Source organism: Callithrix jacchus, chromosome 1, assembly GCF_049354715.1.
Source record: "Callithrix jacchus isolate 240 chromosome 1, calJac240_pri, whole genome shotgun sequence".
NCBI classification, from domain to species: domain Eukaryota; kingdom Metazoa; phylum Chordata; class Mammalia; order Primates; family Cebidae; genus Callithrix; species Callithrix jacchus.
In genome coordinates this window covers 186720635-186746264 of record NC_133502.1, presented here as the reverse complement: position 1 = coordinate 186746264, position 25630 = coordinate 186720635, and the positions used below count along the sequence as shown (strand labels likewise).

At 41.0% G+C, this 25630-nt stretch overlaps 1 protein-coding gene across 2 annotated transcripts; it reads left to right on the top strand.

The window, feature by feature from the left end:
• Positions 1–3147: 3147 nt before the first annotated feature.
• LOC100404522 (aspartoacylase) lies at positions 3148–24188 on the top strand. 2 transcript variants are annotated; one of them, XM_078333284.1, is made up of 6 exons: positions 3148–3405; positions 8589–8784; positions 10564–10657; positions 14998–15105; positions 20868–20977; positions 23253–24188. In XM_078333284.1, the coding sequence occupies exons 1-6, from the start codon at positions 3170–3172 to the stop codon at positions 23448–23450; spliced, it is 942 nt and encodes a 313-aa protein (XP_078189410.1). In that variant the 5' UTR covers positions 3148–3169; the 3' UTR covers positions 23451–24188. The 2 variants fall into 2 exon arrangements, 1 of the variants encoding a protein (XP_078189410.1); XR_013520679.1 differs by lacking the exons at positions 14998–15105; positions 20868–20977; positions 23253–24188 and having other exon boundaries at positions 3231–8784; positions 9980–10857.
• Positions 24189–25630: the final 1442 nt, after the last annotated feature.

Sequence of the window (25630 nt, the reverse complement as noted above, 5' to 3'; positions counted from 1 at the left end):
ACATAACTATTGAACATCACATTATATACGAGCCATCTTATGTATAATTTTTAACAAGAAACCCTTCTTATCCCCAAATCATACTATTTACGAAGCAACCCACCTTAAATTTGTCTCCTACAAGGCCAGGCATGGTGGTTCCCACCTGTAATCCCAGCACTTTGGGAGGCCAAGGCAGGTGGATCACCTGAGGTTGGGAGTTCGAGACCAGCCTGTCCAACAGGGTGAAACCTCATCTCTACTAAAAATACAAAAAAAAAAAAAAATAGCTGGGTGTGGTGCCACATGCCTGTAATCCCAGCTACTTGGGAGGTTGAGGCAGGAGAATCACTTGAACCCAGGAGGCAGAAGTTGTGGTGAGCCGAGATCGCCCCATTGCACTCCAGCCTGGGCAACAAGAGTGAAACTCTGTCTAAAAAGAAAAAAAATAATTCTCTTCTACTGGACAGCCACGACTGTGAAGTAAAACTTTGCTCTCTTTTTGTTTTGTTTTTGAGACGGAGTTTTGCTCTCATTGCCCAGATTGGAGTGCATGGCACAATCTCAGCTCACTGCAACCTCCGCTTCCGGGTTCAAGTGATGCTCCTGCCTCAGCCTCCTGAGTAGCTGGGATTACAGGCACTGCCACCACACCTGGCTAATTTTGTATTTTTAATAGAGACGGGGTTTCACCATGTTGGCCAGGCTGTCTTGAACTCCTGACCTCGGGGGGGGGTCCACCCACCTTAGCCTCCCAGAATGCTGGGATTATAAGCCTGAGCCACCACGTCCAGCCTTCTTTTGTTTTAAATTACATTATTTTACTATTAAATTAGGCAACTCCATCCCACAAAACATTTGTAATGCTGGAAGTTATGCTTACTCTTTTGAGTACTTCAGAACATTGTATATTCAACTTAATAATGAGATAGTGACAACTAAAAAGGGTTTCACATTGTATACTATCAGTTCTCTCTCTCTGTATACTATCAGAACTCTCAAAAAAGAAGTGAGCTAATAAAAATGTGTGGTTTTTGTGGGTCCCAAAAATCAAGTACGCTTTGGGAAACAGGGAATTAAAAACCTTTCAGAAGTTAACTTGGTATAAGAGTATGAAAAGCCTCTTGCTCTAGTTTAAGGAAATGCTCTCCTTTTTCCTAATAAAGCTTCCCACAGAAGACAAACTTTGTGCACAATCAACAAGGTAAGTATGGGAAATAATTACTGCAATTCACTAACTCTCAAAAAAATTATTCATTCTGACATGTAAGGGAAACTTTATTTATGAATGTGATAATGTGCCTCAAAGTGCTGATCTGTTAAAATTCCATAAAACAAGCTTCAGAATGTAAGTCATTTGTGCCAGATACAAGTAAATAACTGAAGCAGCATTTCTAGAGAGACTAGGGCAAAGGATGGAACAAACTACAAATCCGCAGAAAAGAAACCAAGCATAGTAGAGTGTTAATAATTCACCATAGTTACTGCTCTTAAAACCAGAGCAACTAAACAACTGCCATCCGTGTCCGTTTATGTGTGTTTTCATCATCTCTACACCATCTGAATGAAGTGTTCAGTGTACATGGACGCCAATAGAGAGTCAAAGGCTACAGGAGTTTTTTAAAAATATTAGAACAGTAGTTTTCATGTATAGATTTGATTTGGTGATTTTGCTTTCTCTATCTTTGCATTAAAGCTCTTAAAGGAAGAACATCTAATTTGGTTTATTAAATATTAGAAAGCATTCATATTTTATTTTTCCACCATGTATTTTTTTATATACATGTTGGTTTCCCGAGCACTCTGTAATGGCTCTTTATATGAATTGGGAAAGAGTAAAACTAGAACTGAACCATGAAGAAAACCAAAAATAACAGAGGCACCCTATTGTCCTGCGAAAAACACCAGACTTGGAATGAGAAACACGGGTCCCAGGCCTAGTTTCTCCTATGTCCCTGCAGAACCTTAATTGGGTTACTTAACCTCTCTTTTATTTACCCCTGCAGTGGGGATCTCAATACCTAACCCACCCTACCTTATAAAATTGATGTATGAGTAAACTGAGTGGAGGAACATTATAGATTAAGATACTGTGCAATGGTAATAAATTACTCTTATCGTACCCTCTATCAAACCTGGCATTACTAGTACGTGGTATTTTCAGTACTTGAACATATTTGTCTTTCTGGGTGATTAAGCATGAAATCAAATCAGATTGGCTCAGAGTCATTTCTCCAAAGGGATGTAATCATCTTGGTATTCTGGATAACTTCCCCTAATAAGATCCCCTTTTGAATAACACAGTTCAGTGGAGAGTCCCTGCTGACAGTGAGTTAGGCTGTGTGTGTAAGTTCACATGATGTGGTTAGTAATGGAGGATATCCCAAGATATTTCCAGGCATCATAAAGACTTGAAAATTACTAACAGTTGTCTTTTTTTTTTTTTTGGTATTTAGGCAAAAATATGAGGAAGATTCATAAGGAAGTTAACAGAGAATTACCAAAAACTTCATGAGAAAGAAATTAAGGGATGTTTCAGAGTAGTTTTTCAAGTCCCAGTGATCATTGAATTGGCCCATCTGTTTCTGACTGTGAAAAAGCATTCTGAAAGAATGGGTGTCAGTTCAAGAAGAAGTCTCTGAGGGTCAGCCTTTGGCTGCTTAGAGAGGTGAGATTCAGATGCCCTCCAATCATGAAAAGTGCTTGAACTCATTTCAGAGTAGAAATGTTTTTAAATGCCAATGGAAATACTGAGTGGGCCACTTTTTTTGAGATTAGAAATGTATAAACAAGTTTTATTATTACAAGTAATTGTGAAAGCCTCACTGGATGACACTCTAGCTGAGGAAAAGAACAGAATTTTTGTATTAGTATGAAATGCTAATTTATTACTGTATTTAGATCTACTGGCCATCTGAGGGAGTTAGAAGTTAAAGTAAACAGCTGTATCTGTAGTTGATCTTTGCATATTTTTATGGAAAAAGGCAGGGATAAAAAAGAGAGTGTCCATAAATGGGGCTCAGAACTTGTAACAAAAAGTTAAAATATACTCCTCTCAAGGGAACTCTGTACTTTGCCCTTTGGTTAAAGTCTCATTTAGATTTGAATTTCTAAAGCTTTCTTAAGAAATTGAATTTCTTTTGATCTCTCCTCTGAATTGCAGAAATCAGATAAAAAACTACTTGGTAAAATGACGTCTTGTCACATTGCTGAAGAACCTATTAAAAAGGTCGCTATCTTTGGAGGAACCCATGGGAATGAGCTAACTGGAGTATTTCGGGTTAAGCATTGGCTAAAGAATGGCGCTGAAGTTCAGAGAACAGGGCTGGAGGTAAAATCATATATTACTAACCCAAGAGCAGTGAAGACGTGTACCAGATATATTGACTGTGACCTGAATCACATTTTTGACCTTGAAAATCTTGGGTAAGACTATGTTTTGTATTGTGTATGTATGTATGTATTTGTGTGTGAAAAGTGGTAGGCATGTGAAAGAGAACACATATATGTATATGCATATAATTCATGTCAGTACATGCAGTCACTATGTTGAATAAGATCACTTTCACTTTTAGTTACACTGCATTGTGAATTACACAATTATCTAAACTAAGCATTCACATGCTCTTTTCTAAACGTTCTTAAGCACCGCATTAATGATTAAGTTTTCAAATGTATACAGACTGAGACAATAAATAGAAAATAGTTTTGTTTTTAAATCATCTCTTTAGAGAAAAAGATATAATAATCCTTTGCACTGAGTTAGTGTTTGGCTGATATACTTGTATACATTATTGTTAGCTTCTTAGGAAATTCACTACTATGGTTTCAAGCAACTATGCTTATAATATGCATAAAGTTCTAGTTCAGAAAAATGTAATGTTTCAAGTAATGTTTGCTGAAGGAAAGAGTGATTAAATACCTTTTGCCAAAAGATATCAGACTACCCTGTGATCTGAAGTAATAGACGTGCTTAACCTCAGTGGTGGATTGTCTTAGGTGGGATGCCAGAGATGAGAACTAAAGACATTTCACCTGAATTTTCAGAATTCAAATTTTGCTGGATGCAATATATTGCATACACTGTATGTCATCATAACATGTTAGGTTAGGTCCTTATTAATTATTTTTGCCTTTGATTACATCATAATAGCTACCACTGTGGATATAATATGCCTCCACAATTTGCTTTTTACCACTTCTTTCTTTTTTTTTTCCTTTTTCTTTCTTTCTTTTTTTTTTTTTTTTTTTTTTTTGAGACAGAGTTTCACTCTTGTTGCCCAGGCTGGAGTGCATTGGTGCAATCTCATCTCACTGCAGCCTCTGCCTTCTGGGTTAAAGTGATTCTCCTGCCTCAGCCTCCTGAGTAGCTGGGATTACATGCACCTGCCACCATGTCTGGGTAATGTTTTATGTTTTTTATTAGAGACAGGGTTTTGCCATGTTGGCCAGGCTGGTCTTGAACTCCTGGCCTCAGGTGATCCACCCTACTCAGCTTCCCAAAGTGTTAGGAGTATAGGCATGAGCCACCACACCCAGCCACTTTCTTTGACTAAAAAATATTGTGAAACATCTGTTTTTCTCAGGAAACTGTGCCAGGTACTGAGGGAGTACAAAGCTCTATACAACATGGTTTCTACCCCTCAAGGAGTCAGTGGACAACTAGCTAAGATAGAAGACACGCACAGGCACAACTTGGGGCACTGTTCTATGAGCTTGTTTTCTGATCAACTCTAATTTGAGTTAGACAATTCCTCAGGTTTAGTCTCACCACAGATCAAAAAATGGACACTATTCTCAATAGAAATATGCCCCGCTTTATGGAATAGATGTTATTTAGAGCAATTACACAGTCATCCTGTTTGTATCAAGTCATATTTTTACTAGTGTAAATTTTAATTTGAGAAATGCTTTATCTTCATGACTAAGGTCATGTCAACACAATTCATGCTTATATTAATCTAAGATAGCTGTTAACTGACTTTGTTTTTTTTTTTTTTTGGAGATGGAATCTCAGAATCTCACTCTGTCACCAGGCTGGAGTGCAGTGGCACAATGTCAGCTCACTGCAACCTCTGCCTCCTGGGTTCAAGCAATTCTCTGGGTCTCAGCCTCCTGAGTAGCTGGGACTACAGGTGCCCACCACCACACCCAGCTAATTTTTGTATTTTTAGTAGAGACGAGATTTCAACATATTGGCCAGGCTGATCTTGACCTTCTGACTTTGTGGTCCATCTGCCTTAGCCTCCTAAAGCGCTGGGATTACAGGTGTGAGCCACCACACCTGGCCAATATTACAAGTAAGAATTTATTGAAGAGTAACTTTTAGTCAGCATGTTAAGTTCCCAAAATAAGTCTGAAATTGACTGGGCGAGTTTATGAGCTGTATGCATTTCAGTGAGCACAGTCTTCAGTTAAACCCACTTTCTGCCTCTTACTGTTAACAGTATTCAGAGACTACACTGTTCTCAGGGTGGTTAAAAAATTATAAAATCAATAAACTAATTAACTTCTCCCATCTTACCTCTCCCAAATTTATTCATTTTCCTGTATTCCTCCTCTCAGTGGTAGCTTCATTACCTACCAAGTTCCCTATGAAAATCACCCTAGAACCTTCCCAGGGCTCTGTACCCCAGGTCTAGTGGGTTGCTAAGTCCTCCCAATTATTCCTTGCAAGTTCTTTACAAATCCAGCCTTTCTCTCCATTTCTACTTCCTTAGTTTATTTCTTCTCTGGACAGTTAGAATAGCCTCCTAAAAGATCTCTCTGCATCCAGACTTGCTCTTACCCTTCCTGCCATCTGTTTTCCATCTGATACCTCTAGAAATCATCCTACTATGCAAATCTTATCATGTCTCTCCCCTGCTGAAAAATTTTTTAAAATGTGTCCAGAGTAGATTTAATCAACTTAGTATGGCTAACGCCCTTCAGAATCTCACTTTTCCCTATTTTTCATTTTTTGGGACTCTTCCAGTGGGAGCTGAACTGCAAGCATGAGAACTCAAAGTGTTCATCACTTCAAAACTTCAAGACTTGACTCTGAGCAACTAGGTAGATACTAGCTCCATTTACTCAAATGCAGAAGAATGATATAGAACCAAAATTGTTGAGGGCAACCTCAGGGGGTTATTTCATGAATTAATTTCTAAAATGCATACATACCCATCAGGTTTTGTTTGCATATAATAGGAACCTGAGAATAGTGGTTTAAACAAATAAGGGTTTCTTGTTCACAAGTAGTAAGTCCAGAGGTAGCAGTCCGGTCCCGTGCAGCAGCCGCACCATATCGTCAATGTCACAGGTTCCTTCTATCTTCCCGCTGCACTCTTTCAACATGCCAGCTTTGTCCCCATGGTTCTTGCTTCTAATTCACGAAATAACAACTCCACCTTCCTGATTGCATTCCAGGCAGGATTTACCCAGCTGTAAGCAGTAGGTCCCTTGAAGATACTAGCAAAAATAGCCAAGGAAAACAAATAGATGGAATTTTAGGAAAATGTGCTTGAATGGCTTAATGAGGAAAAGTAAATTTAAAACACTATTATATATAGAAAAAAATGTACCCTAACCATTTCGGGAAGTAGGGAGAGGACAGAGGCCCATTTGAGAATGGAAGAAAAACTATTGGCCCTTGTGCCAGAAAAATACACGTACGTGTACCAACAAACTTTTGGCATTTTTGAAGAGGTTACAGACTCTGGAAACTTTGTCCCTGGACCTCTGGTGGTTCCTGAACCTCAATTAAGAACCTCTAAGTAGGCCAGGTGTAGTTGCTCATGCTTGTAATTCCAGCACTTTGGGAGGCCAAGGCAGGAGGATTGCTTGAGGCCAAGAGTTCTGTAACCACCCAGCAAGTTCTCCTTTTCCACTGCCCAGACAGAGCTGATTTATCAAGACAAGGGAATTGCAATAAAGAGTTTAATTCACAAAGAGCTGGCTATACAGAAGGCCAGAGTTTTATTATTACTCAAATCAGTCTTTCTGAAAATTTAGAGACTAGAATTTTTCAGGATTATTTGGTGGTTACAGGGCCAGTGAGTCAGGAGTGATGATGGGTTAGATCAGAGGTAAAATCACAGGGAGTGAGTCAGGAATGCTGTTTGGTCAGATGGGAGGTAAACTCATAGGGAACTGGAGCTGTCTTCTAGCACTGGATCAGTTCCTGGGTGGGGGCCACAAGACCAGAGGAGCCAGTTTATCCATCTGGGTGGTGCCAGCTGATCTATCAAGTTCAGAGTTTGCAAAATACCTGAAGCAGTGATCTTAGGTTTTACAATAGTGGTGTTATCCCCAGGAGCAATTTGAGGAGGTTCAGAATCTTGCGGCCTCCAGCTGCATGACTTTTACACCGTAATTTCTAATCTTGGGGCTCATTAGTCCTACAAAGGCAGTCTAGTCTCCAGGTAGGAAGGGGGTTTATTTTGGGAAAGAGCTGTTATCTTTGTTTCAAAGTTAAACTATAAACTAAGTTCCTCCCAAAGTTAGTTCAGCTTACACCCAGGCATGAATGAGGATGGCTTGGAGATTAGAAGCAAGATGAAGTCAGGTTAGATCTCTTACATTGTAATAATTGTCTCAGTTGGCCAGGCGTGGTGGCTCATGCCTGTAATCCCAGCACTTTGGGAGGCTGAGGTGGACCGATCACAAGGTCAGGAGATGAAGACCATCCTGGCTAACACAGTGAAACCCTATCTTTACTAAAAATACAAAAAATTAGCAGGGTGTGGTTGCACATGCCTGTAGTCTCAGCTACTCAGGAGGCTGAGGCAGGAAAATCGCTTGAGCCCGGGAGGCAGAGGTTGCAGTGAGCCAATATCACACCACTGCACTCCAGCCTGGGTGACGGAGTGAGACTCTGTCTCAAAAATAAATAAATAAATAAATAAAACAGTTGTCTCAATTACAATGTTTGCAAAGGCGATTTTAGTTCAAGACCAGCCATGGCAACATAGCAAGACTTCATCTCCACAAAAGATAAGAAGAATAAGAATAGCTGGGCATGGTGGCATGCACCTGTAGTCGCAGCTACTCAGGAGGCTGAGATGGAGGACTGCTTGAGTCCAGGAGTTTGAGGGTACAGTGAGCCATGATTGAGCCACTGCACTCCAGCTTGGGCAGCAGAGCAAGACCCTGTCTCAAAAAATTTAAAAAATCTCTAATTAAATTCTGTGAGCCCCTAAGTGACTATATTTGTGCACTAGAGTTAGCTAAAGTGGGGGGAAGACAATGCATTTGATTGTCTAGTCCCATAATAAATAACCCAGTGTACCATAACTACTAAGAAACTGTTCATTAAATTAATGGATATGTTTTGTTTAAGATTGAAATCAAATGATAAATTCTGCTTGATATGTCTGCCTTGTTCATGAACAGCGGCATAAATGAACTGATTAGTTTGCAAGCATGCCAATGCAACATTAGTTATATGAATCAAATGAAGAAAAAGTTTGTAATTTTTCATTTATAAACATTTCAGGTAAGTTTTTACTTCCCATACAGATTTTTCATATTAAAGATTTGGCAACTGGTCGTTTTCACACTGTGTTCTTATTCTATTTATATTATCTCAGCATGGATGTTGTTAATCTTTTTGTTTCTGCTTATAACAGCAAAAGAAAGTCAGAAGATTTGCCATATGAAGTGAGAAGAGCTCAAGAAATAAATCATTTATTTGTTCCAAAATATAGTGAAGATGCCTATGACATTGTTTTTGACCTTCACAATACTACCTCTAACATGGGGTGCACTCTTATTCTTGAGGATTCCAGGAATGACTTTTTAATTCAGATGTTTCATTATATTAAGGTAATGTTAATGTTATTAATTTATAAATTAGCAAAGGACTTGTACTTTTAAGTCAATTATAGATGTGAGACAATCAGAAAACAGTTACAAGGGAAGGTGTGAGACAAATGGGATTTATTCCACAGCCAGGTTTGGTGGCTCAGGGAAAGGGTGCTGCCAAAATACAGAGGCAGTGGCAAAAGAAAAAAGAAAAAAAGAGGAAATAAGTAAAATCATAAACACAATTAATAAAATAATAAAACACTTGTGGATTCTTGTGTCTATAAAATTACACATTTTATCCAGACAGCCACCAGACTGTGGGCTGTTTGTTAAAACCAAGTAAAATTAATATTAAAATTTTAAATGGTGTGGTCAAACTATCTCAATTACAAGGTTTTAGGAAACTTCAGAAATAGTCATTTAATGTTGACTAAAGCACAGTGATAAAAAGATTGCCTCCCTTTAGTCCTGCCCTTGTCTGCATTTGATCTAGGTACCCCAGAACACATCTAATCTTTCAGTGTTTCATATAGTTAATCATTTTAAGGTTCAGAAATCTCAGAGAAAATTTGCTAGAAAACAGCAACCAACCAGAAACACACACAAAGAATTGTATGCTTATTTCTGTGCACTAGATAGCCTTCCTTCTTGACAGCTAGTATGATTGGGAGGAAAGAGTGTAACCTGTGTTCAGATCCTCACTTTCTCCTTCACTAACCTTAGACAGAACACACCATTCCCAAAACCTTCCTCCCCTCATTTCTTTTTTTTTTTTTTTTTTTTTTTTTTTTGAGACAGAGTCTCACTCCGTTGGCAGGTGCCAGGCTGGAGTGCAGTGGCATGACCTTGGCTCACTGCAAACTCCGCCTCCCAGGTTCAAGCAATTCTCCTGCCTCAGCCTCCCAAGTAGCTGGGACTACAGGCATGCACCACCACACCCAGCTAATTTTTGTAATTTTAGTAGAGACGGGGTTTCACCATGTTGGCCAGCATGGTGTTGATCTCCTGACCTCATGATCCACCCACCCTGGCCTCCCAAAGTTCTGGGATTACAGGCATGAGCCACCGCACCCAGCCGCTTCCCTCATTTTATAAAATTGGGATTGTAACAACACTTACCCATGAGGGCACTCAATGACATAAAGTATTTAAAGCATTTAGCCTAATACCTAACCTATAGTAAAGATTAACTGTTATTTTTGTTTCCCTTAAGCTTTGGATAATAACTGGGTGGTGGTCCTCATAGGAGAAATGATGTAGCTATTCCTTGTTGCCTATTGAAGAGAGAGCTGAATGCTTTGGTGGCCAGACACGGAGGCAGTGTTACTGACACTTTGTTACAAGAACCAAGAGGCCTGTCTTAAATTCTCGTGTGGATAAGCAGGAGGGGGAACCACCCAACATCTGTAGAGAGCTGGACCACAGGAGTAGAAACAGAATTGTGTAAGACACCAATACCAAGCTATATAGTGCAACCAGTGATGAAATAAAAATAACTGCAGCCATTAAGAAAGAACATTGAATTCATGTTTTTGGATCATGGGTCTGGAGAAGTATTTAATGTACATTTTACCTGGAAAGACATGGCATAATTCAATTTTATGTGAATTTTATATTGTATAATTTATTTGTTTTCAAATCTGTAAACACTGGGTTTTACAGTGTTTCATAAAGCTATCTTACCAGTCTTACTTGATGAAGTAAAATGTACTGAAGGTATTATTGACTCTCTTGAAGTGAAGAGAACAAAACACATGGTTTTAACATAATGAGAAAGACGTTTTAACTGTTTTTCAGACTTCCTTGGCTCCATTGCCCTGCTATGTGTATCTTATTGAGCATCCTTCCCTCAAATATGCAACCACTCATTCTATAGCTAAGTATCCTGTGGGTAAGTTGTAGTTCCCGTTGACATAATGCCATAAAATATATCCTAGCTGAAACTCAGAGAAATTTTTCTTTTTTCTGAAACAGAGTCTTGCTCTGTCACCCAGGCTGGAGTACAGTGGTATGCTCTCGGCTCATTACAACTTCCACCTCCCCAGTTCAAGAGATTCTCCTGCCTCAAGCTCCCTAGTTGCTGGGATTACAGGTATGTGTCACCACACCCAGCTAATTTTTGTATTTTTAGTAGAGACGGGGTTTCACCATGTTGGCCAGGTTGGTCTTGAACTCCTGACCTCAGGTGATTCACCTGCCTCAGCCTCCCAAAGTGCTGGGATGACAGGTGTGAGTCACTGCGAAAAATACTAGCCATCTAACTTTGGTAATACATACATTCATGAGCTTGTCCAGAGTGGTCTGATTTGATTGGATCAGAAAGGCAAGGGGTCTGTTTCTCTGAAGTGCTCATGCTGCCAGCGACCTACTCCGGGTTGTTTTCCAGCCTCTCCTTATCAAGACCTATAAAAGATCTGAGAAATTTTACCCAACTTCCACGTTAACGATGAGCTTGGCACTTTTGTGTGGATGCCAGTAGAAGACACAAGACTCCTGAAACAGAGACCAAAAACAGGTGACTAACAGTAGTAATAGCAGAGTGTCAGCACTTTTACACCACTCCCAAAGCTCCAGTTCCCACAGAATGACATGAAAGAAGTCAGAGGCAGTTCTACATGCCACTGGCTGCATTCTAGGAGAGAAACACTCAGCAGAGGAGTCTTAATTTTGTATAATGGGCAGTAAGCATGAGTGCCCTTTGTCCCAAGGAAAACCCCATTCCTAACTTCCAAGGCTGTTCACTGTACAGACATCCTTGAAAAGATAATCTGGAACAAAAATAGTCTATGTCAGGCCAGGCTCAGTGGCTCATGCCTCTAATCCCAGCACTTTGGAAGGCCGAGGTAGGTGGATCACGAGGTCAGGAGATCAAGACCATCCTGGCCAACATGGTGAAACCCCATCTCTACTAAAAATACAAAAATTAGCTGGGCATGGTGGTGGGTGCCCATAATCCCAGCTACTCAGGAAGCTGAGGCAGGAGAATTGCTTGAACCTAGGAGTCAGAGGTGGCAGTGAGCTAAGATCGCACCACTACACTCCAGCCTGGGCAACAGAACATGACTCTGTTTCAAAAAAAAAAAATTAATGTCTTGCTCACGAGACTTGCAGAAATGCAAAAGACCCATGAAGAATCCTCTCTCCACATCCCTCTTGTCACCTGCTTTGCAATAGAGGTTTCATGAACTGTTTGTCATCTGTTCTCTTGTTTACCCGGCCAGTTACTAGGCTGTGAGTCCATCTTTACCTTCTGGTACTTCCAACGTGCAGCCCCACACTCTGGTGCACCCTCTCCAACAGATGCTCTTTCTTATCTATTCCATTCTCTTTCCTGAGTGCCCCATTAGCATAATTAGTTATCTGCAGACTACACTACAATTAAAATTACAACTTAAAATAGTTTTGTTAAATCTCAGATGGCTTAGCTAAGAGTAATTTAATTTAAAACCAGGTTGGCAAACAATGTAAATAAATAAAAATCTAAAATTATTCTGGATATTCAAGTATTGATCCTTTTGTGCATAATAAAGGGATCTTTATATGGCCATCTTTGGTGACCACATTGTCCAAACCAAAAGTTAAGTTTTCGCTACAAGATCTCATATCAGAGCAGAATATTTAGATTGTAGGTTATGGCTATGGCAGAGTCGGGGTGGAGCTGAATGAATAATGGTTACACAAACAACTTTCTAAGTCTCAAATGAGACCATCGTTGATCTGAGAAAATTAGGAGTAGGCTGCGTCCAGTTGCTTTCCGTGTGTGTGTGTGTGTGTGTGTGTGTGTGTGTGTGTGTCTCTGCATGATCCTAAGACTGGCTGCAGTACACTGCTTCTTTCCAAGATAAGGTTTACCTAGAATATCCTGTCACATTTCTTCTGCCTTGGGAACAGAATGCAAAGGTGGTTCTTGTAAGTGCCAACTAGAAGTTAAAGCAAATCTGTATGCAGTAATATTCTTAGTGTGTCATAAAATGTTGACTCAGAAAAATTGTCTCTCTGATGTTAAACATGCTTTATTTTCCAATGAGTGCATGAGATAAAAATCATCCAAATAAAACCGCAAAGTTGAAAGGAGAGCATATAACATTTCTAATTATTTACAATGAGCTTAATATTCCCTCAGATTGAAACATTTTAAAGATTTGGCTCAACTCATAAGGGCCAAACATATCAGCAGATGTTTGTTCTGGGTAAGAGTAGCATTGCCTGCAAATATCAGAGACCAAGACTGATATTTGAAAGTTTGGAAAGCTTGTGCTTTTATTTGGTGTCACAGAGAAACAGGATCTGTATCTCTTATTGCTAAGCCTTTGGTGTGTTTCAGCTAATTGCCTCTATTTGGGTATTTAGCTTACACCAATTCCTTACTTCAAGTATTGATACTTTTGTGCATAATAAAGATTCCTTCATTCTTAGATCATTGACTAGGGGATTACTATGATTGACTTAAATTGTTCAACATTAACTCTTCAACTGGAGAAAAATTTACCTACCTTGAAGATTGGAAGCCCAACTAAAACCAGGATTCTATTAGAAAAAGGAGGAAGGTGAAGTGGATTTTGGGTAGGCAAACAACACCGTATTCTGTAGTATTCCTACAGACATATCTACAAACACACTTTTTCACATATTTGCATAAGTCATTTATGCACACATGCATTTATGACACCATATACTTAAATATATGTTCATACATTTATGCAGGAAACCTAAGCACAACAAACAAGAACTGATGCAAGAGGATATGATGGGATTTTGTGTATTGGGAAATAACAGAAGTGGGTGAAAATAGGAGGAGTGGAAAAGAATGTAGTCCATGAATAGGGTGGGAGAGAATGAGGGCTGTGCATTTGGTAAATGGTTTGATAAATGGCGAAGGTGATGGCTGGGGAGGTGGCTTTGTGGGAGGCTTGAATAGGAAGGAAAGGTCTACAGAAGTAGTTTACAGAAAGAGTATTTTGTAGGTGTCAGGATGGATGTTTGACAGTCATACCAAGTAGACCCAACAGGACAGGCATCCTTTCATATGAGTCATGAGAAATGAATACACATTTTTCCTACGTAAAATTAAAACCAGGCTGGGCATGATGGCGGCTCATGTCTGTAATCCCAGCACTTGGGGAGGCCCAGGAGGGCAGATTATCTGTGGTCAGGAGTTCAAGACCAGCCTCACCAACATGGCAAAAGCCCATCTCTACTAAAAATACAAAAATAAGCCAGGAATGGTGGCCCTTGCCTGTAATCCTAGCTACTCAGGAGGCTGAGGCAGGAGAAGTGCCTGAACCTGGGAGGCAGAGGTTGCAGTGAGCCAAGATCACGCCATTTCCCTCCAGCTTGGGTGACAAGAGTGACACTCCATCTCAGAAAAGAAAAAAAAATGAAAGAAAGAAAAATTAAAACCATTGCACTATTGTATTAGGATGGATAATTATGTTAAGGTCAAAATTGTTGCTTGGCCAGGTGAAGTGGCTCACTCCTGTAATCCCAGCACTTTGGGAGGCCAAGGCAGGCAGGTCAGGATTCAAAACCAACCTAGCCAACATGGTGAAACTCTGCCTCTACTAAAAATACAAAAATTTGCTGGGCATGGTGGCACATGTTTGTAATTCAGCTACTCAGGAGGCTGAGGCAGGAGAATCGCATGAACCCGGGAGGCAGAGGTTGCAGTGAGCCAAGATAGTGCCATTGCACTCCAGCCTGGGCAACAAAGCAAGACTCCATCCACAAAAAAATTGTTGCTGAAGGGTCACACAGATTGTCACATTGACTTACATCCATGATTCATCTTGTCTAGATTTCTGTGACTAAATAGACGTCCTTCCTCCCGTCAAAGCTAAATGTCAAACCTTAACAGTTTCTCTTCATGTCCACCTCTTATTTTGTCAGCATAAACTTGTTCACCTCTTCTACTATGTTATGATTTTTAAATATTTTGCAATATTGAAGGAAATTTAAAGGAAAAAAACACAGAGTTTCCTATGTCTAACAGTACTGATTTTTCATCCATGTTCTCTCCTGGTCTTTATTCACTATGCATATAACTTACACGTGTAAATGTTCTGCTTTCCTTTTGCCAAACATGACACCTCAAATATTTTCCGTAATGTACATGATTCACCTTTTTAATAATTTTGAAGAACATAATTCTAAATCTTGGTACATTAAGATGCTTAGTTTTATAATATATTTTATTACTGGTATTAATGTGACTGTCTCTCCTTCTGTACCTAGGTATAGAAATTGGTCCTCAGCCTCAAGGGATTCTGAGAGCTGATATCTTGGATCAAATGAGAAAAATGATTAAACATGCTCTTGATTTTATACATCATTTCAATGAAGGTAGGTAAGTAATAAAGGTAATATATATAAAATTTAACCACCAAACATTTAAATTACAGTTGTAACCTAGGCCAAATTTGCCATGCTAATGATATTACGTGCTTTAAAAAATTTTTGTTTACTTCAGCCATTCCAGAATAGACACATTCAAGAAAAGCAGCTACCAAATAAAGCCTCCAAATTAAATCCTTATTTCCTATTAATCTCCATTTTAAAAGGAAAAGAAAGGCTAGAAAATACAAATGCCCAGTAAACATATGAAAAGATGTTCAACATCACTAGTAATTATAGAGAAATGCAAATTAAAGTAGGAAACCATTTCCCCCATTATGTTGGGAAAATATTAAATTCTGACAATATTAAGTGTTGGTAAATGTGCAGGAAAGGGGACACTCTCAATCCCTGCTGGTGAACATATAAGTTGGTAAAGACATTTTTTGTTTTACAGCAATCACTTATCTTTCCAGATTGGCAAAGACATTTTAGAGGTTAATTTTGCAGTATCCATTTCTTAAAACACACCACTAGTCCAGGCTTGGTGACTCACACCTGTAATCCCAGCACTTTGGGAGGCCAAGGCAGGCAGATCACCTGAGGTTGGGAGTTTGAGACCAGCCTGGTCAACATGATGAAATCCCATCTCTACTAAAAACACAAAAATTAGCCTGGTATGGTGGCAGGTGCCTGTGATCCCAGCTACTAGGGAGGCTGAGGCAGGCAGAATTGCTTGAGCCTGGGAGGCAGAGGTTGCAGTGAGACGAGATCACGCCACTGCACTCCAGCCAGATGGACAAGGGCAACTCTGAGTCAAAAACAAAACAAAACAAAACACCAATCTTATTACCCAGCAATTCCACATTTCAGAGAAAAACAAGCACAACCAACATGTTGTTTACAAAGACTGTGATTCTGCATCATGTGTAACAGCAAAAGAATGGAAACAGCACCAATGTCTATCTGTTGGTGGACAGATAAATAAACTAACATGGAAGAATCTTCAAAACACATTGGTAATTAGCAGAAAGCAAGCTCTAGACCAAGACATTCAGGACACTAATTGGCTTTAAAATAATGGTTATAATAATAATCACTTGCTAGGATACTATATATGTTAACATATCACAGGAAAAGTCCTAGAAGAAAACACTCCAAAATGATCACAGTGGTTACCAGGAAGAGGAGGAAAGACCCGGGCTAATTTTGCCTTCATTATAGTCAATAAGAATAATGCATTCATATATTATTTCTGTAATTAAAAATAAATTAAATGGAGACTGGTGGACGAGGTGCATATATGCAACCCTAGGTACTATCTGCTCATTTATTTATTAAGTAATTCATTTGGTAAATCTAAAACTGCACTAAACTGCCTATTAATTATTAAAAATAAATTTAAGATGGAAAATAATTGCTTAAAATCAAAGAGGCATTATGTGAATAATTATTCCAGCAGACCAAGTTGGAATTGCTGTTGAGGAATGGGTAATGATAGTAACAGAGCTGGTTAGTACTTCAGTGTCTCTGGGGAGTAAATTCCTTTGCCTTGGATGGTGCAACCTGCTGCAATCACAGGCTTTTCTTTTGTGCTTGGGAATCCTTGGACTCCAAAATCATGAAAATTGAACATTTGATTTTCACCATCTTTGTCTGAGGGCAGGTTCTGTACTGTTAAATGGAACTGGTTTTAAGAAGATCACAACATATTTGCAATAAATCCTCTGAATAGTAAGTGTAGAACTACAATATATTAAGAAGTGATACATCCAGATAGAAGGCCATAAATCTGGGTGGAAAACATGATTTTCAGATTATGGTCCATAGAATCCTCTCACAGGGTGGAGAAAAGCAGTTCCTGGAATACCTTACCCCTTATCTCTGAGTCAACCGAGTTGTTCTGTATGTCATAGCTCTTCTGTGTAATATTTCATTTAAGCAAATGATTCTGCAATTAAAAATTGTCAACCACAATTCATTTAGACTATACAGCTTGGTGGATTTTCAACTGAGCACCAGAATCCAAAGAATGCTGACAAATGAATCAGACCCACCTAGTGAAAAGTCTCAAAAAGTGTGTAAAAGGCTTCATCCTTGACTCTGTACTACTCGGAATTATAGTTAGTGACCTGAGTGACAGGTCACAGGAAGGTAGCAGGAAAACACCCTGCTTGAGAAAGCAGATCCCAGGAGTCCTGACAATCTTTAACAATCTTTTAAACCAAACATTAAAGGTTAACAACATCAGGGACAAAGTTTTGCTCTTACGTTAAAAAAAAAATCCCAGAGTAAGGAAGGTAATGGTCTTTTTTCTGCCTTGAATAAACAACACTGGAAAACTGTAAATCAATAATCCAAGAGAAATGTCTATAAAGAGGAATTTAGCCAAGGAGACATTGAGAATGTTGAAGAGCTTGAAAACCATGATGAGAATAATTCCTGGCTCATGCCTGTAATCCTGCACTTTGGGAGGCCAAGGCAGGTGGATCACTTGAGGTCAGGAGTTCAAGACCAGCCTGAGCAACATGGGGAAACCTCATCTCCACTAAAAATGCAAAAATTAACTGGGTGTGGTGGTGCATGCCTGTAGTTCCAGCTATCTGGAGGGTGAGGCATCAGAATCGCTTGAACCCAGGAGGTGGAGGATGCAGTGAGCCAAGATTGTGCCACTACACTCCAACCTGGGTGACAGAGTGAGACAATCTCAAAAAAAAGGGAAGAAAGAAGTCTACATTGGAAATAAATTAGACATATTTTCTGTGACTCAGAGAGCAGAAGAGAATCAATGAGATAGTTACCTAGAGGCAGAAATTTTTCTCTTTTTTTCTTTTTAGTTTTTGAGACAGGGTCTCACTCTCTTGTCCAGGCTGGAGTGCAGTGGTGTGACCATGGCTCACTGAAGCCTCAACCCCCTGGGCTCAAGCAGTCCTCCCACCCAGCATCCTGAGTTCCTGGGACTACATGTGAGTGACACCACTCCAGCTAATTTTTGTGTTTTTTTTTTGTAGAGATTAGGTTTCACCATGTTGCCCAGGCTGGTCTTGAACTCCTGAGCTGAAGCAATCTGCCCACCTCAGCTTCCTAAAGCACTGGGGTTACAAGCCAGCACCACTGTGCCTGGCAAGACAGAAATCTTGTTAACAAATCTGAGCAGCCATGAAACAGGCCACACTTTGTGAGGCTGTTCATGCAGAAGTAAGATGACTATGTGGCCAGAACAGTATGGAGAATACTCAAACACAGATGGAAGTTAGGCTTTCAAGCCTCCTTCTAACTCTGAGTAGCAAAAACATACTCCTCTGTGTTCCATCAGTTTTTACTTTCTTCCTATCAAACTTTCTGGTTTAAAGACATGAGATCTGGTAAGTTCCCATCTTCATCTTGGAAGGTGTGGAAGGTTTTAATTCTTCCCTTTCCTGAATCCACATCCTGGCAGTGTGAGGTTTCACATCCTTCTGTTCAGAGATAGTCTATTTTCCCACTCCTTGACTGTCTGGCTCGGCCACGTGACTTGTTTTGTGCCATGGAAAAGGCTTGAAAAGCACTTGCACATTGCAGCTTGCTCTCTTCCTGCCCTTGGAAGCCCCATACATTTACCTTTATGTGCACCAGTCCACATTGGCCTGCTGGATGATGGAAGCCGATGAAGTGGAAAACTCAGGCATCCTCACAGACAGTCATGCAACTCCAGCTGACAGACGTAAGAGTCAGGTCATCCCATATGGTCCAGCTTCCCGGTAAGCTGTCAGCTCACCACAAGGCATGAACGAAACAATACAAAATCAACAAAACCAGTGTAGACCAAAGGAACTTCCCAACCAACCCATAGATTCATGAACTAAATCAAGAGGTGATTGTTTCAAGCCACCGAATTCTGGGATCATATGTATGTTATGCAGCAAAAGCTAACTGATAGAGAAGTGATCACTGGGTATCCCCATTCTAACTCTGCTCTAATGGCAAAGGAAGCCTTTCCTTTCACTTGTGGCCATAACACGCTGTGGGCCCTACATTGGACCAAAAGTTCATTCTGTTTGCTCAGAGATAGCCTGGTATATATAAAAACCACTCTTTTTCCAGGTTTCTGGGAATTGGGTTGTTTGATGTTGCTGCATCTTTAAAAGTTTGTCTCCACCATTGGCAGCCTGCTTGCATCCCAAGATCTCATTGCTTGGGAGCTGTCCCAGTGTTTAGCGTACTTAGTTAAGAAAAAGAGACCAGGCATGGTGGCTCACACCTGTAATCCCAGCACTTGAGGCTGAGGCGGGCAGATCACAAGATCAAGAGATCGAGACCATCCTGCCCAACATGGTGAAATCCTGTCTCTACTAAAAATAGAAAAATTAGCTGGGTATGGTAGCATGTACCTGTAGTCCCAGCTACTTGAGAGGCTGAGATAGGAGAATCCCTTGAACCTGGGAGGCGGAGGTTGCAGTGAGCCAAGATCACGCCACTGCACTCCAGCCTGAGCAAGAGAGTGAGACTCCATCTCAACAACAACAAAAAAGCACAAGTCCGAAGTCACCTAAGTTGCTGGAACTCCTCCTGAAAATATGCAGTCATAAAATATCATGACTGGAAGGGCCCTCCAAGATAAGCCAATCCAATACTTTCATTTGACAGATAAAGAAAGTGAGCCTCAGCCAGGCGCAGTGGCTCATGCCTGTAATCCCAGCACTTTGGGAGGCCGAGGCAGGTGGATCACGAGGTCGAGAGATCACATCGAGACCATCCTGGTCAACATGGTGAAACCCCATCTCTACTAAAAATACAAAAAATTAGCTGGGCATGGTGGCACGTGCCTGTAATCCCAGCTACTCAGGAGGCTGAGGCAGGAGAATTGCCTGAACCCAGGAGGTGGAGGTTGCAGTGAGCCGAGATTGCACCATTGCACTCCAGCCTGGGTAACAAAAGTGAAACTCCATCTCAAAAAAAAAAAAAAGAAAGAAAAGAAAGTGAGCCTCGGCCAGGTGCAGTGGCTCACACCTGTAATCCCAGCATTTTGGGAGGCCCAGATGGGTGGATCATGAGGTCAGGAGTTCGAGACCAGCCTGGCCAATATGGTGAAACCCCACCTCTAAAAAAAATAAAAAGAAAGAAAAGAAAAGAAAGAAAGTGAGCCTCAAGAAGCTAAGCATCTTGTTTGAGACTACAGAGCCAGGAGATTAGAGCCCAGGTCTTCTGACTCCCAGTCCTAGATTCCTTTTCTCCCAAACTGGCTTTTTAAATTCTGTTTTCTACCTCTGTCCATCAGTGCCATTGTGGACAGAGAGCAGACAGGAATAACTGAAGAACATCTTTTGCTGAGTGTTGCCTGTGAACATCCTTAACCAAACGTGATTTGTTCTCCCCATCAATCTCTTCGTTTTGTTACCGCTGTTGTTACTGTCTCTTCCTTACATTATCAATTTCCCTTTTTCCAGAGATTTCCTTTTTTTTTTTTTTTTTGAGATGGAGTTTCACTCTTGTTGCCCAGGCTGGAGTGCAGTGGCATGATCTCGGCTCACTGTAACCTCCACCTCCCAGGTTCAAGAAATTCTTCTGCCTCAGCCTCCTGAGTAGCTGGGACTGCAGGCACCCATCACCATGGTTGGGTATTTTTAGTAGAAATGGGGTTTCACCAAGTTGGCCAGGCTGATCTCAAACTCGTGACCTCAGGTGACCCACCAGCCTTGGCCTTTTGAAGTGCTTGGATGACAGGGGTGAGCCACTGCGCCTGGCCCAGAGATTTTTTTACTTTGCATTTATACATATTGTTTTTGTCATAGGAAAAGAATTTCCTTCCTGTGCACTTGAGGTCTATAAAATTATGGAGAAAGTGGATTATCCCAGGAATGAAAATGGAGAAATTGCTCCTATCATCCATCCTAATCTGCAGGTAACATTTATTCTTTCTTTTAAATATTGAAAATAATAATGCTGTGTCTTTGAGTAGAAGTTTACAGTTCATACAGCACTTGGTGTACATTCTCTCATTTGATGCTCTCAAAGACACTGAGGGTAGGGAAGATGCTCAGACAGTAGCTCAATAAATACTTCTTTTGTTTTGAGACAGAGTTTCATTCTTGTTGCCCAGGCTGGGGTGCAATGACACAATCTCAGCTCACTGCAACTTCCACCTCCTGGATTCAAGCAGTTCTTCTGCCTCAGTCTCTCAAGTAGCTGGGATTACAGGCATGTGCCACCATGCCCAGCTAATTTTGTATTTTTAGTAGAGATTATACCTGTAATCTCAGCACTTTGGGAGGCCGAGGTGGGCAGATCATGAGGTCAGGAGTTCGAGATCAGCCTGACCAACATTGTGAAATCCCATTTGTACTAAAAATACAAAAGAAGGTGGGTGTGGTGGTAAGCACCTGTAATCCCAGATACTCAGGAGGCTGAGGAAGGAGAATCAACTGAACCTGGAAGGTGGAGGTTGCAGTGAGCTGAGATTTTGCCATTGCACTTCAGCCTGGGTGACAAAGTGAGATTCCATCTCAAAAAAAAAAAGGAAGAAGAAGAAGAAGGAGTCTTAGGCAGTGTTTTAAAGGAAAGGGAAAGATGGGGGGAGAGAAAGGAAGAAACCACCACTGGTGACAAAAATACCAAATACAAGAAACAGAGGCCAAGGTGATGATGTCATGACAGGCTAAAGCAGGATTTTTCAAGTTTTAGGATACTCTTTAGGATTACAGAAATAATCCTGGGGAGGCTGGGAAGTGAGAGGAATGAGCTCAGTGGCAAATGAGGTCAGCGGGAGGTCTTGAAAGTGAGGAAGGAGAGCTTTGATTTCATGGACAATAAGAAATGGCTCAGGATTCTACAGGAGGGATTGATCACTCAAGTATTCTAACAAATATTTTTCAATGACAACTAAGCTTGTTCTGGGCCCTGAGATTCAAGATAGGGAAGGTTGGCTGGGTGCAGTGGTTCACACTTGTAATCCCAGCACTTTGGGAGGCCAAGGTGGGCAGATAATGAGATCAGGAGTTTGAGACCAGCCTGGCTAACATGGTGAAACCCTGTCTCTACCAAAGATGCAAAAAATTGGCTGGGTGTGGTGGCAGGCACCTGTAATCCCAGCTACTCAGGAGGCTGAGGCAGGAGAACCGCTTGAACTCAGGAGGTAGAGGTTGCAGTGAGCCAAGACTGCACCATTGTACTCCAGCCTGTGCAACAGGAAAAAAAAGATAGGGAAGTTTCCTCATGCAGCGTCCATGCTAATGGGTGAGGAGAACTCACCATGAATAAATAAATAATACATAAACCAAATCATTTCAAACTGTAATGGGTGCTATACAAGAAATAAGCAGAATGATACAGCAGAGGGTAACAAAGGTTCCAATTCGATGGAGTGGTCACAAAGTGCCATCTCAGAGATGGTGACACTGAAGTTGGAACCTAGAAGATGAGAAGCCGGCCTTGCAGAAGGCAAGTGAAAGGCCTTGAGGCTGGGACAAACTTGGAGCACTTGAGGCACAGCAAGAATACCTGTGTCCATGGAGAGCAGGAGTGAATGGCGGATGGCAGAGCCTGGAAAACACGCAGGTTGTGAGTCTAGATTTTGTCCTAACAGCGGTAGTTCTTAGTAAGGATGCTCCTTGGAATCACTGAGGGGATGCCCTCCCAAAGCCTGGAACCCACTGCAAACTAGCCAAGAAGTGTTTCTCAAACTCAAGCCACATAAGAATGACCTGCAGAGCTTTTTAAAACGTCTCCCTCTGTCACCCAGGCTGGAGTGCAGTCGCACGATCTTGGCTCACTGCAGCCTCTACCTCCCAGGTTCAAGCAATTCTAGGCCTCAGTCTCCCAAGTAGCTGGGATTACAGGCACCTGCCACCATGCCTGGCTAATTTTGTATTTTTAACACAGACAGGGTTTCACTATCTTGGCCAGGCTGGTCTTGAACTTCTGACCTTGTGATCCAGCCTCCCAAAGTTCTGGGATTACAGGCATGAGCCACCACACCCGGCAAGAACTCTTAAAAGTACTGCCAAAATTCATTCCCCAATGTCAGCATAGTCAGACCACTTGCCTGAATCTCGATGTCTCTCTCAAGGGCCTCTTTTAACAGAGTAGAATACTGTAATCTGTTAGTTGTCTAGAGTCTGACATAGATTTTTAAAGGAGAAAAGCCAAATATAACGTATTTATTTTGATTGTTTCCTGAGGATCAAGACTGGAAACCATTGCACCCTGGGGATCCCATGTTTTTAACTCTTGACAGGAAGATGATCCCACTGGGCAGAGACTGTACCATGCACCCCGTGTTTGTGAATGACGCCACATATTATGAAAAGAAAGAAGCCTGTGCAAAGACAACTAAACTCACACTCCATGCAGAAAGCATTCGCTGCTCTTTACATTAGAAATCGCTTCTAGCTCTCATTGTGTCCATGTGTCTTACACATCCTGCTAGTTTGTAAGCTCCTCAGGAGCAGGGCTGTGCCTACTCAACTGCACACATAGCTCCTAGCAGAGTGCCTTACCCAGGAGGCATCCAAGCAAATGTATTAAATTAATTAATATGTCTTAAAGATACCATACTTTAAGTATGTAGCTTATTCAAAGAAGTGTTTCCTGTTTCTGTATAGTGTATTATACATACTACTTTGGTATTTTGACATTCTCAATAAACAGCCTTGTATTCAGAATATAAGATGGAAATAGAGGTATATATAAAGTTACTGGTTTTATGCTGCTTTGCTTTATTGCACTTCACAGTTACTGTATTTTTTTTTTACGAATTGAAGATTTGTGGCAACCCTGTGTCTAGAAAGTCTAACAGTGGCGTTTTCCCACCAGCCTCTGCTCACTTCTTGCCTCTGCTCACTTGTCTCTATGTCACACTTTGATAATACTTCAAACCTTTTCCCCCCTTGAGATGGAGTCTAGCTCTGTTGCCAGGCTGGAGTGTAGTGGTGCGATCTTGGGTCACTGCAACATAAGCTTCCCTGGTTCAAGCTATTCTCTTGCCTCAACCTCCCAAGTAGCTGGGATTGTAGGCACGTACCACCACATCCAGCTAATTTGGTATTTTTAGTAGAGACACGGTTTCACCCTGTTGGCCAGGATGGTCTCAACCTTCTGACCTCATGATCTGCCCACCTTGGCCTCCCAAAGTGCTGGAATTACAGGCATGAGCCACTGCACCTGGCCTGAACCTTTTTATTATTTATTATATCCACTATGGTCATCTGTGATCAGTGGCCTTTGCTGTTACTATTGCTAAGTGTTTGTGGGCACCATGAATCATGTTGATATAAGACTATGAACTTAGTGAATGTTGTGTGTGTTCTAACTGCTCTACTGACCAGCCATTACCTTGTCCCTCTCCCTCTCCTCTGGCCTCCTTATTCCTTGAGACACAATAATTAATAATTCTACAACAGCCTTTATGTGTTCAAGTGAAAGAAGGAGTCATACTTCTAGAAATTAAGCTTAGTGAGGAAGGCCTGTCAAGAGCTGAGACAGGCTGAAAGCTGGGCCTCTTGCCCCAGTTAGCCAATCTATGGATTCAAAGGAAAAGCTCTTGAAAAAAATTTAAAAATTCTACTCTAGTGAATACACAAATGATAAGAAAGCAAAGCAACCTTATTGCTGATATGGAGACAGTGTTAGTGATCTGGATAGAAGATCACATTAGTCACAACACTTCCTTAAGCCAACACACGTTCCAGAGCAAGGCCCTAACTCTCTTCAATTCTGTGAGGGCTGAGAGAGGTGTGGAAGCTGCAGGAAGCTGGCAGAGGCTGGTTCATAAGGTTTAAGGAAAGAAGTTGGCTCCAAATCCTGTAAGTGGAAAGTGAGGCAGTGAGTTGCTGATGTGGAAGCTGAAGCAGGTTATCCAGAAGGTGTGGCTAAAATCCTTGATGACTGATCTACACTAGACAACAGACTTTCAGTGTAATTGAAACCACCTTCTATTGGAAGAAGATGCCATCTAGGACGTTCCTAGCTAGACAGGAGAATTGAATGCCTGGCTTCAAAGCATCAAACGACAGGCTGACTCTCTTGTCAAGAGCTAATATAACTGGTAACTTTCAGTTAAAGCCAATGCTCGTTAACCATGTCAAAAATCCCAGGACTCTGAAGTTGATGCTAAATCTGCTCTGCCTGAGCTCTACAAATGCAACAGCAAAGCCTCGATGATGGCACATCTGTTTACAGCATGGTTTACTGTATATTTTAAGCCCACTGTTGAGACCTGCTGCTTGGGGGAAAAAAATTCCTTTCAAAATATGACTGCTCATTGACAATATACCAGGTTACCCAAGAGCTCTGTGGGAGATATGCAGAGATTAGCATTGTTTTCATGCCCGCTAACAAATATCCATGCTGCAGCCAAGGATCAAGGAGCCATTCTGACTTTCAAATCTTAACTATTTCAAAAATACACTTCAGGCTGGGGGAGGGGAGAAAAAAACAAAAGAAAGAAAGAAAAACACATTTCATAAGGCTATAGCTTCCATGGATAGTGATTCCTCTGATGGATCTGGGCAAAGTAAATACAAAACCTTCTGGAAAGGATTCAGCTTTCTTGATGCCA

What these genes read in the sequence shown, in the direction of transcription:
- LOC100404522 (XM_078333284.1), top strand. Translation starts at nt 3,170, where the DNA reads ATGACGTCTTGTCACATTGCTGAAGAACCTATTAAAAAGGTCGCTATC. An exon ending in AGATGTTTCATTATATTAAG is followed by an intron (nt 8,785 to 10,563) that starts GTAATGTTAATG and finishes ACTGTTTTTCAG; the next exon opens with ACTTCCTTGGCTCCATTGCC. An exon ending in TATAGCTAAGTATCCTGTGG is followed by an intron (nt 10,658 to 14,997) that starts GTAAGTTGTAGT and finishes TTCTGTACCTAG; the next exon opens with GTATAGAAATTGGTCCTCAG.